Raw genomic sequence first — 12,466 nt, forward strand, 5'->3', positions numbered from 1 at the left:
ATAAAAAATAGAATGTACATTTTACTCAAGCCCTCACATATTATTTTACAGATATACCTTTAAGTGTTTTTTTTATTTACAAAATAAATGTATAAAATATATGCATTTTTCTTCAGTCAATAAACTATAACAAAACTAAAAGTGCAATATTTCTATATTATCTTCAATGTGTATTTTAATATACTATTAAACCATCCCTGCTTTGGTGCAGAGGCTTTGTATTCCCCACAACTGGTGCAGGAAAAAGCAGGTGTTCCCACCAGTGCAGCGCTGCGCGTGCTGAAACGCACAGTAAACACCTGTTTAACACAGTAATGCTCAAGCACCAATGACATGTACATGCACTGTTGTCTGAATTTGTATTTAAGGCTGACTAAATGTTTCATATCTTTCAAACATGGCTTATTTTATAATCTACTTAAGCCATTTATATTATAATAGGAATGATGGAATCATAGCGGTGACTTCCTGTATGTGTGTGTGTGTGTGTGTGTGTGTGAGAGAGAGAGAGAGAGAGAGAGAGAGAGGTAGATTGTATCTACACAGTTCACCAAATGTTAGAGCCGAACTCATCGCTGTACTGAAAGCGTCACATGTGAGTACTTTTAAATATACTTCATGTTCTACTTGCTAAAAACTGGTAGTAAATATTCTGGTAGCAGGAAGACCCATAAGTCTGGTCAACAGCATGTCTCTCTATGCAGACACAAAATATTTCTACAGATGCTCACAAATCTCCCAAAGGCTGCTGGAGACTCGTCTCAGACGGGAGTCATGGAGTTCTGAGCAACTCTGGCGTCACTCAAGGCCACATCTTGACAACCGTTTGTCATTGATTTCACATTATGCTTAATTTGTCTTTGCCTCGGTCCGGTCTTGTCTGTTTTATTCGCTTTCTGTCTTGTAAACTGGTGCAAATGATCCCAAACAAAGGAGAATGTGAAGAACTTGAATATCTGAATAGCATGTGATATTTAGCTGATGATGTAATAAATCAGTTAAATCAGTACTGAAGGACTTTCAGTTTAATCACTAGCCCCAAATAAATAACACTAAATAAATAAGCATTTCCGATTCCATCTGTGGACTTGCTCCTCGATTTCAGAAGTGTTTAAGCTGTGCTCTTCCCAACTACAGCAGTAAGAAAGCGGTCAAAACCTAAAATACATTTCTCTGCTCCTTATTTACTTCAAGCATAATGATGAGAACATTTAGAATAGCTCTGTAGAACTGATTAGGAGCTAAGCACAAGCTGTACACAGACTAAATGCATTGTTTAATGCTAAATGTAATTGTAGCCTGCAAACTGGCCCATCATAAAAAAAAATACTTTATTTGCATGGAATAATCAGTATCTATATTAACACTGTGTTTTGTAAATCATGTTTATTTAGTAATCGTTGAAAATGATTACTTAATAACATAATGACTGTTTCTAACTAGGAAACAGAGACACTATTATGATGACAAGCTGTAATAGTTTTCTCAGTGATTTTAATAATACTTTAAAGTAAAGACTGTTCCATATGTTTATGCTGCGATTGGCGTCACAGTCGACAGATTTTAAGGAGCATATGGTGTAAAGAAACAGAATGCGCACTGTCAGTTCTGGGTTTGTCCACAAAATGCAAAGAAACGCTGAACCTTTTCAACTAATTTTGACTTTGTTTGGTGATTAATTAATTATTAAGCATTCTGAGAGTCTGTCCAAAAGGTATTTTTGTGCCTTAAAGGCTTTAAAATGTGATGCATGCAAATAAAGTTAAAGCAAAGATGCTTTGCACATTAATATTTCATATTAACAGAATATGCCTGCTCGTCTGTGTCGTTTATGTTGTATTCACTACTACTAGATGTAGCGCGAACATCAATCAGTGGAAGAAGCCATGAGACAGAACCTGCTGTCTACACCGAGTCTAATTTGTGATTATTTTGCGTGCCCTTTTACATTTTTACCAGCTCATTTTCAAAGGGCCTCGGTAAATGTGTCTTGCAGATTCGCAGCACCTTCGGGGCCTTCCTGTCTGCACACGGCTGCAGACATCCTACAGTAGTTTTTTTTGCAAAACAAACAAAAGAAGTCACACAGAGAATCGGTATTGCAGAGTGAGGGAAACCCTCTGTAGGAGAGAATGGAGGTTGAGGGAAGGATGGAACGGTGACTCACCCTTTCTTTTTGGCCTTTTCTCGTTCAGTAATGACGGTGTGGCGCCTACTCCCGCATTTAGGCGTGTGACTAATGAGGGATTCCACACTTTCAGGTGTTTTACACCAAGATCACGTAAACTAGACACATATCCGTTGCGAATGAAAACTTCATATGGGTCTGTTTTTTGAGACAGATTTATATCCAGATGTTCGGTGCGTATTAAGTCTAGGCTGAGAAATAAAGACATTGGTGTTGCAGAAATAACTTCATGGGTTTTTTAAAATGACCTGTTTCATTCGGAGCTCGCAGAGAACAGAAGCAGCTGTTTTCCCTTCATGAAGGCAGAATAACTTCAGAGAGACACATTAAACATGCCCAATATATTTGTTTTGTCCTTGTGGTTCGCAACAAGGACAAAACGTCTACACCACCTCAGCATCTTACTTATTTATTTATATGTTGGCTGTACACTTTAATTGTCAATAAACAGATTTTTAAGTCTTTATCTTGGTTTGACTGAAATGAACCAGAAAATAAATCCACGCTGAGCGCCATTGCGTTTTCACAGATGTTTCATGGCTGCTGTGTTGCGTGCAGGTTCAACTCGGCAGCAGGTTTGGAGGCGAGATAAGAACAAACAGTTGTTTGCCATCGCACAGCTGTTCATAAGTATTATAAAAATTACTGTGTGGTGCAGAATTCAATGTGTATTTTATTGTCTTCATCATTTTTCAGCAAAAAATTAAATGCAATCTGAAATGAAACACTAATTTTAAACTGAACCGGACTGTAAACTGTTGAGTGATGCAATCTCCTATTTGTTACAGCATCCGAAGACGCGCTCAATCCTCCGCAGGTTGATGATGGCGAATCCACAAAGAGCAGTGGAGGATACCTTAATTTAATTAGTCTAAGAATACATTATTTAAAAGACAAATCAGTGAGATGAGACAAACAGAGATTAATATCAAACAAGTCGTGCTGAATTACATGATCAAAAATGATGGTGCAAAAAAACAATGATTTGGAGTTGAACATTTTTGCACATTGACAGTGTGATACAGACTGCATGCATTATAATTGGAGCATGCAGGGTGTCCATCCTTCCTTGTTAATATGTTTCTGTAACTGCCTGATTTTATTTGAACCACAGATCATGTTCGAAGGGCTTCTGTTGGACAAATTGCTCCGCAGATCTTAAGTCTGAGTCTGCGAGTAATGTTCAAACGCCGCACTGTTCACACAAAGCAGTATTTGCTACAGTGGATATAAACATTTTTGCTCCATTGATCTCTGTATTGACAAATGTCAACTGGACTTGTTGCTTGAAGTTTTTCTGAGACTGAGAATCTTCACAGACATTATTACGTTATCCTTAAGTTCATGAGAATGAGAAAGATGCAAGGTAAAGATGTTAGACTGAACACAGGAACTGTCTCAATCTGCTTAATCTCATAGATCGGATTATGAATATCCAATAATAATTCTTTATCTAAGCAATTACAATGACAATGAGAAAATGAACATGTCAATTACAAGAAATAATCAGGCCAGGTCAGAAAGATTCCTGCTGGCAGCAGCGCTTTTATATTAACAGCAATTTGAACCAGTGAAAATCAGTTGTATTGTTGGATGAATGAAATATTAAATAGAAATAAAGAAAATCACGAGTATATTTGAATCTGCTGATTAAAATAAAACCTGAATGGTTTTGTTTTAATCTACCGTTATATTCATTTGATGCATTTTTGCACTAAACAGAATATAATGCAATTCATTGATTGTAAAAAACAAAAAAAACAAAACATATACGACTAAGATTTTGTCCTTTTTCTCTGAAACAACCAATCAAAGCTCGTTATTTCGATTTCGGTTTGATCAACAACTCTGTGCTCCGTTTCCAGACCAATCGCTGGTGAGGGAGGAACGAGGACTCTTTAAAAGAAGATTTACAGCCGACTCCAGATCACTGAACACAGAAGGACTCCTATCACTCATCAATAGCTGTAAGTATATACTCTATTTTGGTGTCCAAAATATACTCACTCACACTCCAAACTAAAAAAAGCTCATGTCTAGACAGCAAATATCATTGTTAACCGTTTCCCTGTCATCCCGGTTATAGATCTAAGTAATTACAGCAATATCTGCATGATGTATAAATCAAAATCATGTACTGACACTTTAATAACTGAAACATAAGTTATTAAACATTAATTTAATAGATTTAGGAACAAGCACCACACAAGAATCATTAAAAAAAAGAATAACTTTAAATCTGGTTTTGTGTGAAGCATAAAAGCCATCAGATAATTTAGCCTCCTGCTTAAACTGAGGGTTATTAATTCTGGTAATACTAATAAAGTTATTATATCTGGACTGTGTTCTCCTTTTTCTGTTTGCTCGCCTCTTCGCCTCCTCTTCTCCACCCTCCCCCCTCCATCTTTGCTCGTTGTTTCATCCTCGCCAGATGAAATGATCGTTGTTTCTGAGTTTTCACTGCGCGAGATGATCTTGAACGTCTGTTTATCTGTAATTGTATTATGTTTCCATCATCTTCTTACAAATCAGATCTCAGTCGTAACAAATAGCCCAAATTATCATTTAAATGTCATCACATATTTGCAGTCCTTCATCTTTTAGAAATATAATTAAACATTTTAAAGATGGAGATATAAGGAAAGATTATTTTGCATTTTCTGCCTGTATTGGTCAGCCGACAGCAGAGAGGGGAGGAGGGGGGGAAATGCAATATATATATTGCATTTCATTTAGAGATAAGGGTGGTTACACTAAAATGTTCTGCCTGTATGTGGCCCTGCAACGAACTGGCGGCTTGTCCGGGGTGTACCCCGCCTCTCGCTTGGAGGCTGCTGGATAGGCCCCCAGCACGACCCCGCGACCCTGATGTGTGATCTCGATATCAAACAAAATCTCAAATCTTAGTCTTGTTTTTAATTCAATAATAAGTCTGACACCCTTGTGCATCTTTCCTTTAATCTTTATTCAGTCAGGGCTACACAGAGGGGGTGGGGGGACCGATGTGCGGGAGGCAGGGAGAGAGAAGAGAGTCATCTCTACCGTAAACCACAGTTTAGCTGTGCTGGCGCTGAGGTCTCTTCTTTCTTCTCCTTCTAAGCGCATAGAGATCCGCCTTTCGGGGAACAGGGGAGGAAGAGAGGGGGTGTGAGAGTCAGAGAGGGAGGGCTGGGATAAGAATCTGCACTTTAACTAAATCAAGGCCCACCGCAGCGCAGCGAACGCTCCGTGTCTCTTCCCTGTCATCATCCAGAACCCACCACAGAACGCCTACTCTAGCTCTTTGTCTTTCATCCTGTCAAATCTCTCTGAATCTGAGACCACCACAGAACTCGCTCTACTTCCTGCTGAACGCAGGGTTTGATAAACAAACAAAACCGTGTGATTAAAATAGGGATGTTGCTACAAAACCAAATTTGTTCAATTGTTTATAATGCTCTGAGAATGTATGCGTCTTTCTATAAACCCAGTCTATCGAGCACTTATAATATCTTTAATAGATTGTTTCAGCGTCGTAAATAAAAATAAAAAACAGAAAAAAACAGATTAACAGAAAAAAAATAATACTTGCAAATCGAACCTGCAATGCTTCTTTACTGCCAAAAAAATAGAAAATTAAAATTAAAATCACAAAATATTTACATGAATGTTTTACGTCCATTTTTCTAAATTTACTGTTTTTCAGACTTGTGACTGAGATGAAGAACTTAATTCAAGGCATCCTCATCGTCATCAATGTGCTCCTGTCAACCTCAGGTAAGCTGCTGCAACGATTGCATTCAGCCACTTTGAACAGGAGTGATTTGGGAAGCAACACTATATCTTTCTCGCCCTCTCAGGGGCAGAAGAAGTGACATACGCCCAGGTCGGAGGGACTGTTACCTTAAAGCCTCCAGAGGGCATTCGATTACAACAGCATTACTTGTTCTGGAGGTTTGGCAACCTGGAGCTTGCCTGGCGCAACATTTTTGGAGGAACTTGGTTCAGTAACGGTAAACAGTGCATTGAGATATTTGCAGATTTGAAGGTGTATTTTTTTTTAACCATTCATAAAGTCAACTGTACACCTTTATTTTAAATTAATCATGGCGCAAACATTTTAAAATTAACCTTCCTTCGCCTTGCAGATGAAAAGTGGAAAGGTGCATTGTCCTTGTCTGAGGGCGCACTGATTATCAGAGGCGTCAAACAGGAACATTTCGGGACGTTTTCCTGTGAAGCAAAGGAGAACGGTCAAACTGTGGCCAGCAGCACACGCACGCTACTCAAGCTCACCGGTGAGAGAACAAACACAGTGAAATGATCACTACAGTCATGACGCCTTAACCTTTGTTCATTTTCATTTAAATTAATGCTAAATATAGTCTAGTGCACGTTTTTGTTTTTCAGTGTCCATTTAATGTGCTTTAGATTCTTTCTCTGCTCTACAGCCTTTTGGCTTTTCAAACCCCACGAGATAAAACTATTAAACATGATGATGTCTATTTATTTGGAAATGTTCAGCCATATAGAAATCAGAAACATTGAATTACCCATAATATTAAGGAAATAACAAACGCTTATTCCCTGCACCCTGCTTGATTTCCTGTGCAGTGACAAAGAGCCCGACCTCGCCTCTGCTGCCTGGAGAGACTCTGTCCCTGTTCTGCGATGCAGAGGCTCCTTCGGGTCTCGCCAAGCCAGCAGTGCACTGGCTAAATCCCCAGGGAGAGCAAAAGAAAACCAGCCAAGGCCGGGTCACGGTGACGGCGAGCGGGCAGCACAGTGGGGAGTGGACCTGTGTTGTGACAAATGGTGCAAAAGAAATCCAAGCCAAAGCCTCTGTGGCAGTTGTGGGTGAGTACCTGTGTGTATATCCATGCATGTATTTAAACAGTCATGTCCTCTCATACAGAAGATCAATTCACACTCACCTCTCTTTTCTTTATTGTTTAGACATGTCCCCAGCTCCTTTACACCCACAATATACGTCTAAATCCTCGCCGCTCAGCATCCCCTGTTCCATTGCCTCTTATACCTCCTGGGACCAAATCAAAACGAAGGGCATCCAAGGCGGAAACTGGCATTTCTACCCCGCATCCGGCTCGGGGGTCCCGTCCGCAGCTCCACAGAGGCTCTTTTCCCTGTCTCTGAAGAATCCGCTGTCATGGAAGTCAGACCAAGATAGAGGCCTGACTCCAGAGCCAGGCCTGAAAGCGGGGGTTCTGTCTTTGGCCAGACACGAAGGGAGGGAAGACGACAGCGGAGTCTACGTGTGCTCCCTGACATTTAACAGCAACGTGACCCTGAGCAGGACCGTTAACATAAGTGTGTTGCAAAGTAAGTAAAAAAAAAAAAAGCTGCTTGGTTACATCCGTAGCTCAGTTCCAGTGAGATGTGCAGCGTGACATTTTATTTCCTTCTCATCGAAGGCTCCTCATTTATCTTTTTGATGCCCGGTTTCTTTGCTCCCTCCTACTCGTGATTCATAACAAGCTGGAAACTTTATTTCATTTCTGCCTGCCTGCTTCTGATCAGTTGGATCGAGCTTCCCCGCATTTTAATTTCTGTTTTTCAGCGTTTATTTGGACGAGTCCCTGACGTGACGTGCGTTATATTAATTGACTCGTGTGTTTGTCCTGTTCCTGCTGTTTTCCCTCAAATTGATTATAATTGGTCTCTGTGCTCTGAGAATTAATCTAAATCATCTAATGAGCTTCATTTTGTGCTTTAGAACGGAGAGATTAATTATTCAACCATTCAGTAGGACAACAGTGCTAAATAAATCATTAGGTGTGCGTGTACTTTAGAGCTATAGCTTCTGATTGTTTTATTATACATACATTATTTTCTCAATTGATCAATAAAGATAGCTTGGTGCATTAGTTGATGGAGTACGGTGAGGAAGGCGAGGGCGGTGAGGAAGGCCCGACAACCAGTAGATATTCACTTCATCATTGTAGATATCAAATACAAACCCTGACATTTTATTAGAAGATGTGAGGGAAGAAATGTATAAAGGGCACAAGAAGATATACCTGAATGTGCTTTTATTTGTTTTAATATCAATGATGATGTCTCATGTTTACGCTGCTATTTTAAAAAACTCCATAGGATTCAGATCGTAAGGAAAGGAGAGGTTTATTTTATTTAAAGCACAGCAAAGTCTGTCAGAAATGACTAAATGTATTTATTTATTGCGATATATATTTTCAGCTCCTTATTCCTGTCCTCCCCGTGTCCCGCTCTGTCTCCAGTTCGCTCCTCCTCAGGGCCAGACCTAACGGCTGGCCAGCAGGTCAACCTCACCTGCAGCCTCGGCCATCCGCTGCCCTCCGGCCTGCGGCTGAAATGGTTTCCCCCTGAACAGTCGCACCCGCTGGCATCTGACCATCGCTCCACTCATCTCACCGTCCCCCATGTGGGTGCAGCAGATGGAGGAGTGTGGAGGTGTGAGCTGTGGCGGAACGGCACACGGCTAACCTCAGCTAAGATCGTTCTGAAGATCGGTGAGTGCAGGAAGTGAGCGGGGAAGCAGGAAGTACGCCATCTTCTGTGCGACTTAAACGTGGCTTACATGTCGTCTCTGGAGTTTTACTGTTTGATGACTGTTTCTTTCTGATGTACACAGACCACACGATGAGCTTGTGGATGCAGGTGATCATATGCAGTGCCGCAGTCATCGTAGTCCTCATCCTCATCTTCATCGTCTATCGATGCAGACAGGTACAATTGGATGATCCCTTTTCTTTTGTATTTATCCACACTGGATTGGTTAATAGTTCTCTCTCTCACTCTGTCTCTGTTCCTCTCTATCTCTTCCTCTCTTTCTCCCTCTCTCTGACATTAGCGGAAGATGACACACCCTCGGCATCGACTCTGCCAGTGCAAAAAGTATGAAACGATCCCTTGATGAAATGACTCACATTCACACTAATCAGCTCGACTGCATTCTATTATTTATGAGATGCTTCATGAAGATTGATAACAACAACAACAACAACAACAACAACCTTTGCTTCTAGTAGCTCTGTGGCTCTTTCTCCGACTCAAACCTTTGATTTTCTGTTTCAGTCCCAAGCCCAGAGGATTCTACCGAACGTAACGTCTCAAAGAAAAGAGCCTTGCAATTTTTCATCGTTAAAACGAGGAGATGGATTTTTCTACGTATCTACTTCGCTGTGAACTTCTGTTAAGGATTTTTTGGACGAAAGTTTACCCTTCAACGCAATAACGCAAAATGTAACAGCCTATAATATTTTTACATTTTGTTTGCTGTGACAGAATTGCTCTATGAAACTGTTGTGCCTTTTAACAATCAGCTTTGCACCTATTTTTTTATTTTATTTTAATCACCATTCTGTTTGTTTCTTTGTTTGTAGCAGGAATAAACAAAAAGGTATTGATGGATATTCTTGAAAGTTGTTGGGTTTCAGATGAAATCGGGAGAATTCCTGGATAAAGGCTCCGATTCTGTACGTTTTTGTCGGCTTTTTTTTACTCTTTTTTTCTCACTTGTACATAAACTACTTGGTGGATTCTCATTGAATGGAGCTGAAGGGTGAGGCATGTGATTTCAGAGTGAATTAAGATAAAGGACAGGATCTGGGACCTTTTTATTTTACTCCCTTCAGCATTGCAATTTGTTTCTGCTTTTTTTGAATTCTGGAATAGATCCAGATTTATGGGTGGATCTAAGATTCTTTTTTTCAACATTGCAAGAACACTCTCACCTATTTCAGATTTGTTCTTCCTTTTTGTTGGTAATTGCATTGATAGGCTTTGTTACCTGCCGTAGTTTGCCCATGTCTGGTCTGCACTATACTGTTGAGCTGAATTTTGAAATTGCATAATAGCATGTTCCAATACAGTTGTCTGACAATTGCAATGACTGCAGATTATCCATATTTTACAAAAATAAAAATAGTTCTTCATCTAATTTCTTTACTGTGGATGTCATGGGCAGTGATTCATTATGTCTTTGGTTTTAATGTGTGAAGCAATGTGCCACATGCCTTTGTGTTAACATCCTTGTTGTGTTGATTTGCAGCACAACTCCACAGGCATTAGAATGATCTAATGTCTTTCAGAGTATTGTCAGACATTTGCAACGATACAAGCAAGAAGACAAACAAGCAAATATGAGTGATCCCATAACCTCGTCCAATTCTCATTGGCAAAGGCAGCAAAGCCTAATTAGCTAATGGAAAATAAATGTAGCAGATGGTTTACAGAGTGATGCAGAACACGTGGGATTGCAGAATAATGGATGTAGATAAAAAGATGATGAATTAATGCGTCTGTGCTGGTGTTTGTAGCTACTCAGCAAAATATTTAGTTTCAGTTTTAGAAACTTTTTTAATGATGATGAATATATTTATTAGATAGAATGTTGGAGTACAAGTACAGTCACACAGTAGCATGTATTACAGTACAAATACAGTCAAACATCTTGTCTAAGAGGAGCATTTCAAAAAAGCCCTTGCGGTCTTGTTTCCGTTGAAAGTCCTTAGTACATAAATCATCGACATTTAACAATACAAATAAAAATAAAAATAAAACCAATATTAAATGACTCAATTGATGCAAAATAACAATAAAATATTGAGGGTCTGCAGGGAACAAGAAGGGTGGAGAGGCCTCTGACTCTCAGCATGCCTGAAGGTGCACCTAGCAAATATGACATTAGGTACTAGCAGACAGCGCCACATACAGAGCCAGTTGTATAAGGAAGGTTAGGGTTAGTATTTTGTATTCTGATCTGTCAGCCAGTATAATGTCATGAACGTTATCCCTCTCTCTTTTATTTCTGGTGTTTAATAGAACACGAAAGAGCAGGAGACAGACAGTCCAGACTGCACAAATTATCCAGACAGATTTGAATTTGCATGGTTCATCAAAATATATAAGCTCAGATGGTGCAACATCTTGAAGCCAAACAGTTGATGGCCTGCCATATTGGAATTGATGAATTCTTCATCAAATAAGTATTTGATGATGAAGCTCTGGCATTCAGGTTGGCCGTCAATTATCCATACAAAGCAAAGGTCTTATGCATTCTTTAAAGTTGGCAAATTTATCAGTCCAAAAAGTATGGGTCTGCATTAATTAACATTTATTTTGCATATGTGATATATTTGCAGTCTCTTCTTGAGAAGAGCAGCTGCAAAAACATCACCTCCACACACACACACACACCAGATGCTGGTGCTGGTGCTCCAACAGACTGTTGACATTTTTTGGGGGGCTATATGTTCCATTTATTATTTTATTCTTGGCATATATTCCCACCGCTACTGTCAGCTCAGCTGCTGCAGGAGGTTTTGTTAATCACACCAAACTAATTAAAGCAGAGCAGCCGTACTGGGTGTTCATGTCCATGTCCCTGACAACTGAGCTTAAGTTTATAGTTGCACATCCCGACAGATCCTCCTCATCTGAATTTGTGCTATTTCATTTGATTTAGAGTTTGCCTTGTTTTCCCCCTTAAGAAACACAGTGGGTCCAGATGCTATTCCATCACAGGCTTTTTTTAATTAAAGTCACAAAGTTAAAGCTACTTGCTATTGTTTTCCCATCTATTCTAAAAAACTATTTTCACTCACACCCACATGATGCACTGTGTCATCTGTCACACATCTGTCAAACATCTGTCGCATCCAGAACTAGAAAAGCACCCGGAGAGCGCAGACCTCTGCCAAGCACCCACGTCCACCTATATTGTGATTTAAACCAAATAATATATTTATTTTATCTGTATTTTTTGATTCCTTAACCATGAAAACAAACATTTAGTAATTGGGTTCACCTTGATATCATTATTAGTTTAGAAGTTATTCACAAAAAGCACACTTTCTGTAATGGGGGATTCTTCTGGATCTACATTTGTAGCTTTTGAAGATACAACAAATCCATTTGTCCTCTACTAATTTCACAGTCAGTGTCTTGGTAAAGACCAGCAGAAACAGAGCCTCCTTTGTGGAGGCAATAAGAGAGATATTACAGTATGCAATCACAGCCCTCTCTTTTATGGGGTTCACAAAAGTCTAATCAGCCAATCAAAAGTGACAAACTAAATGCATTTGGCTCTGTACTGCAGGCACAACCAAGACAGTCTGATGGAGAGCATTTGAAATGGCGCAGTTGCTGGTGCCAGACAGTGTGATGTGAATATTTCAGATACTGAATGATGCACTGAGACTTTCACACACAAACATCTTTAGGGTTTAAAGAGAATGGGAGACGAGAGAATATGCAGTGGGTGAAACGTTTTGCTGATGGCATGAGTCACTGGAGAAC

General features: G+C 39.7%; 1 protein-coding gene across 1 annotated transcript; it reads left to right on the top strand.

Moving 5' to 3' along the window:
- Positions 1-5,883: 5,883 nt before the first annotated feature.
- On the top strand, positions 5,884-9,412 carry LOC137915777 (T-cell surface glycoprotein CD4-like). The gene is made up of 9 exons (XM_068758896.1): positions 5,884-5,944; positions 6,028-6,180; positions 6,316-6,465; positions 6,782-7,024; positions 7,124-7,507; positions 8,425-8,676; positions 8,799-8,893; positions 9,018-9,061; positions 9,242-9,412. Exons 1-9 carry the CDS (start codon positions 5,887-5,889, stop codon positions 9,270-9,272), a joined length of 1,410 nt encoding a protein of 469 aa, XP_068614997.1. The 5' UTR covers positions 5,884-5,886; the 3' UTR covers positions 9,273-9,412.
- Positions 9,413-12,466: the final 3,054 nt, after the last annotated feature.

Source organism: Brachionichthys hirsutus, unplaced genomic scaffold (genome assembly GCF_040956055.1).
Source record: "Brachionichthys hirsutus isolate HB-005 unplaced genomic scaffold, CSIRO-AGI_Bhir_v1 contig_764, whole genome shotgun sequence".
NCBI lineage: Eukaryota > Metazoa > Chordata > Actinopteri > Lophiiformes > Brachionichthyidae > Brachionichthys > Brachionichthys hirsutus.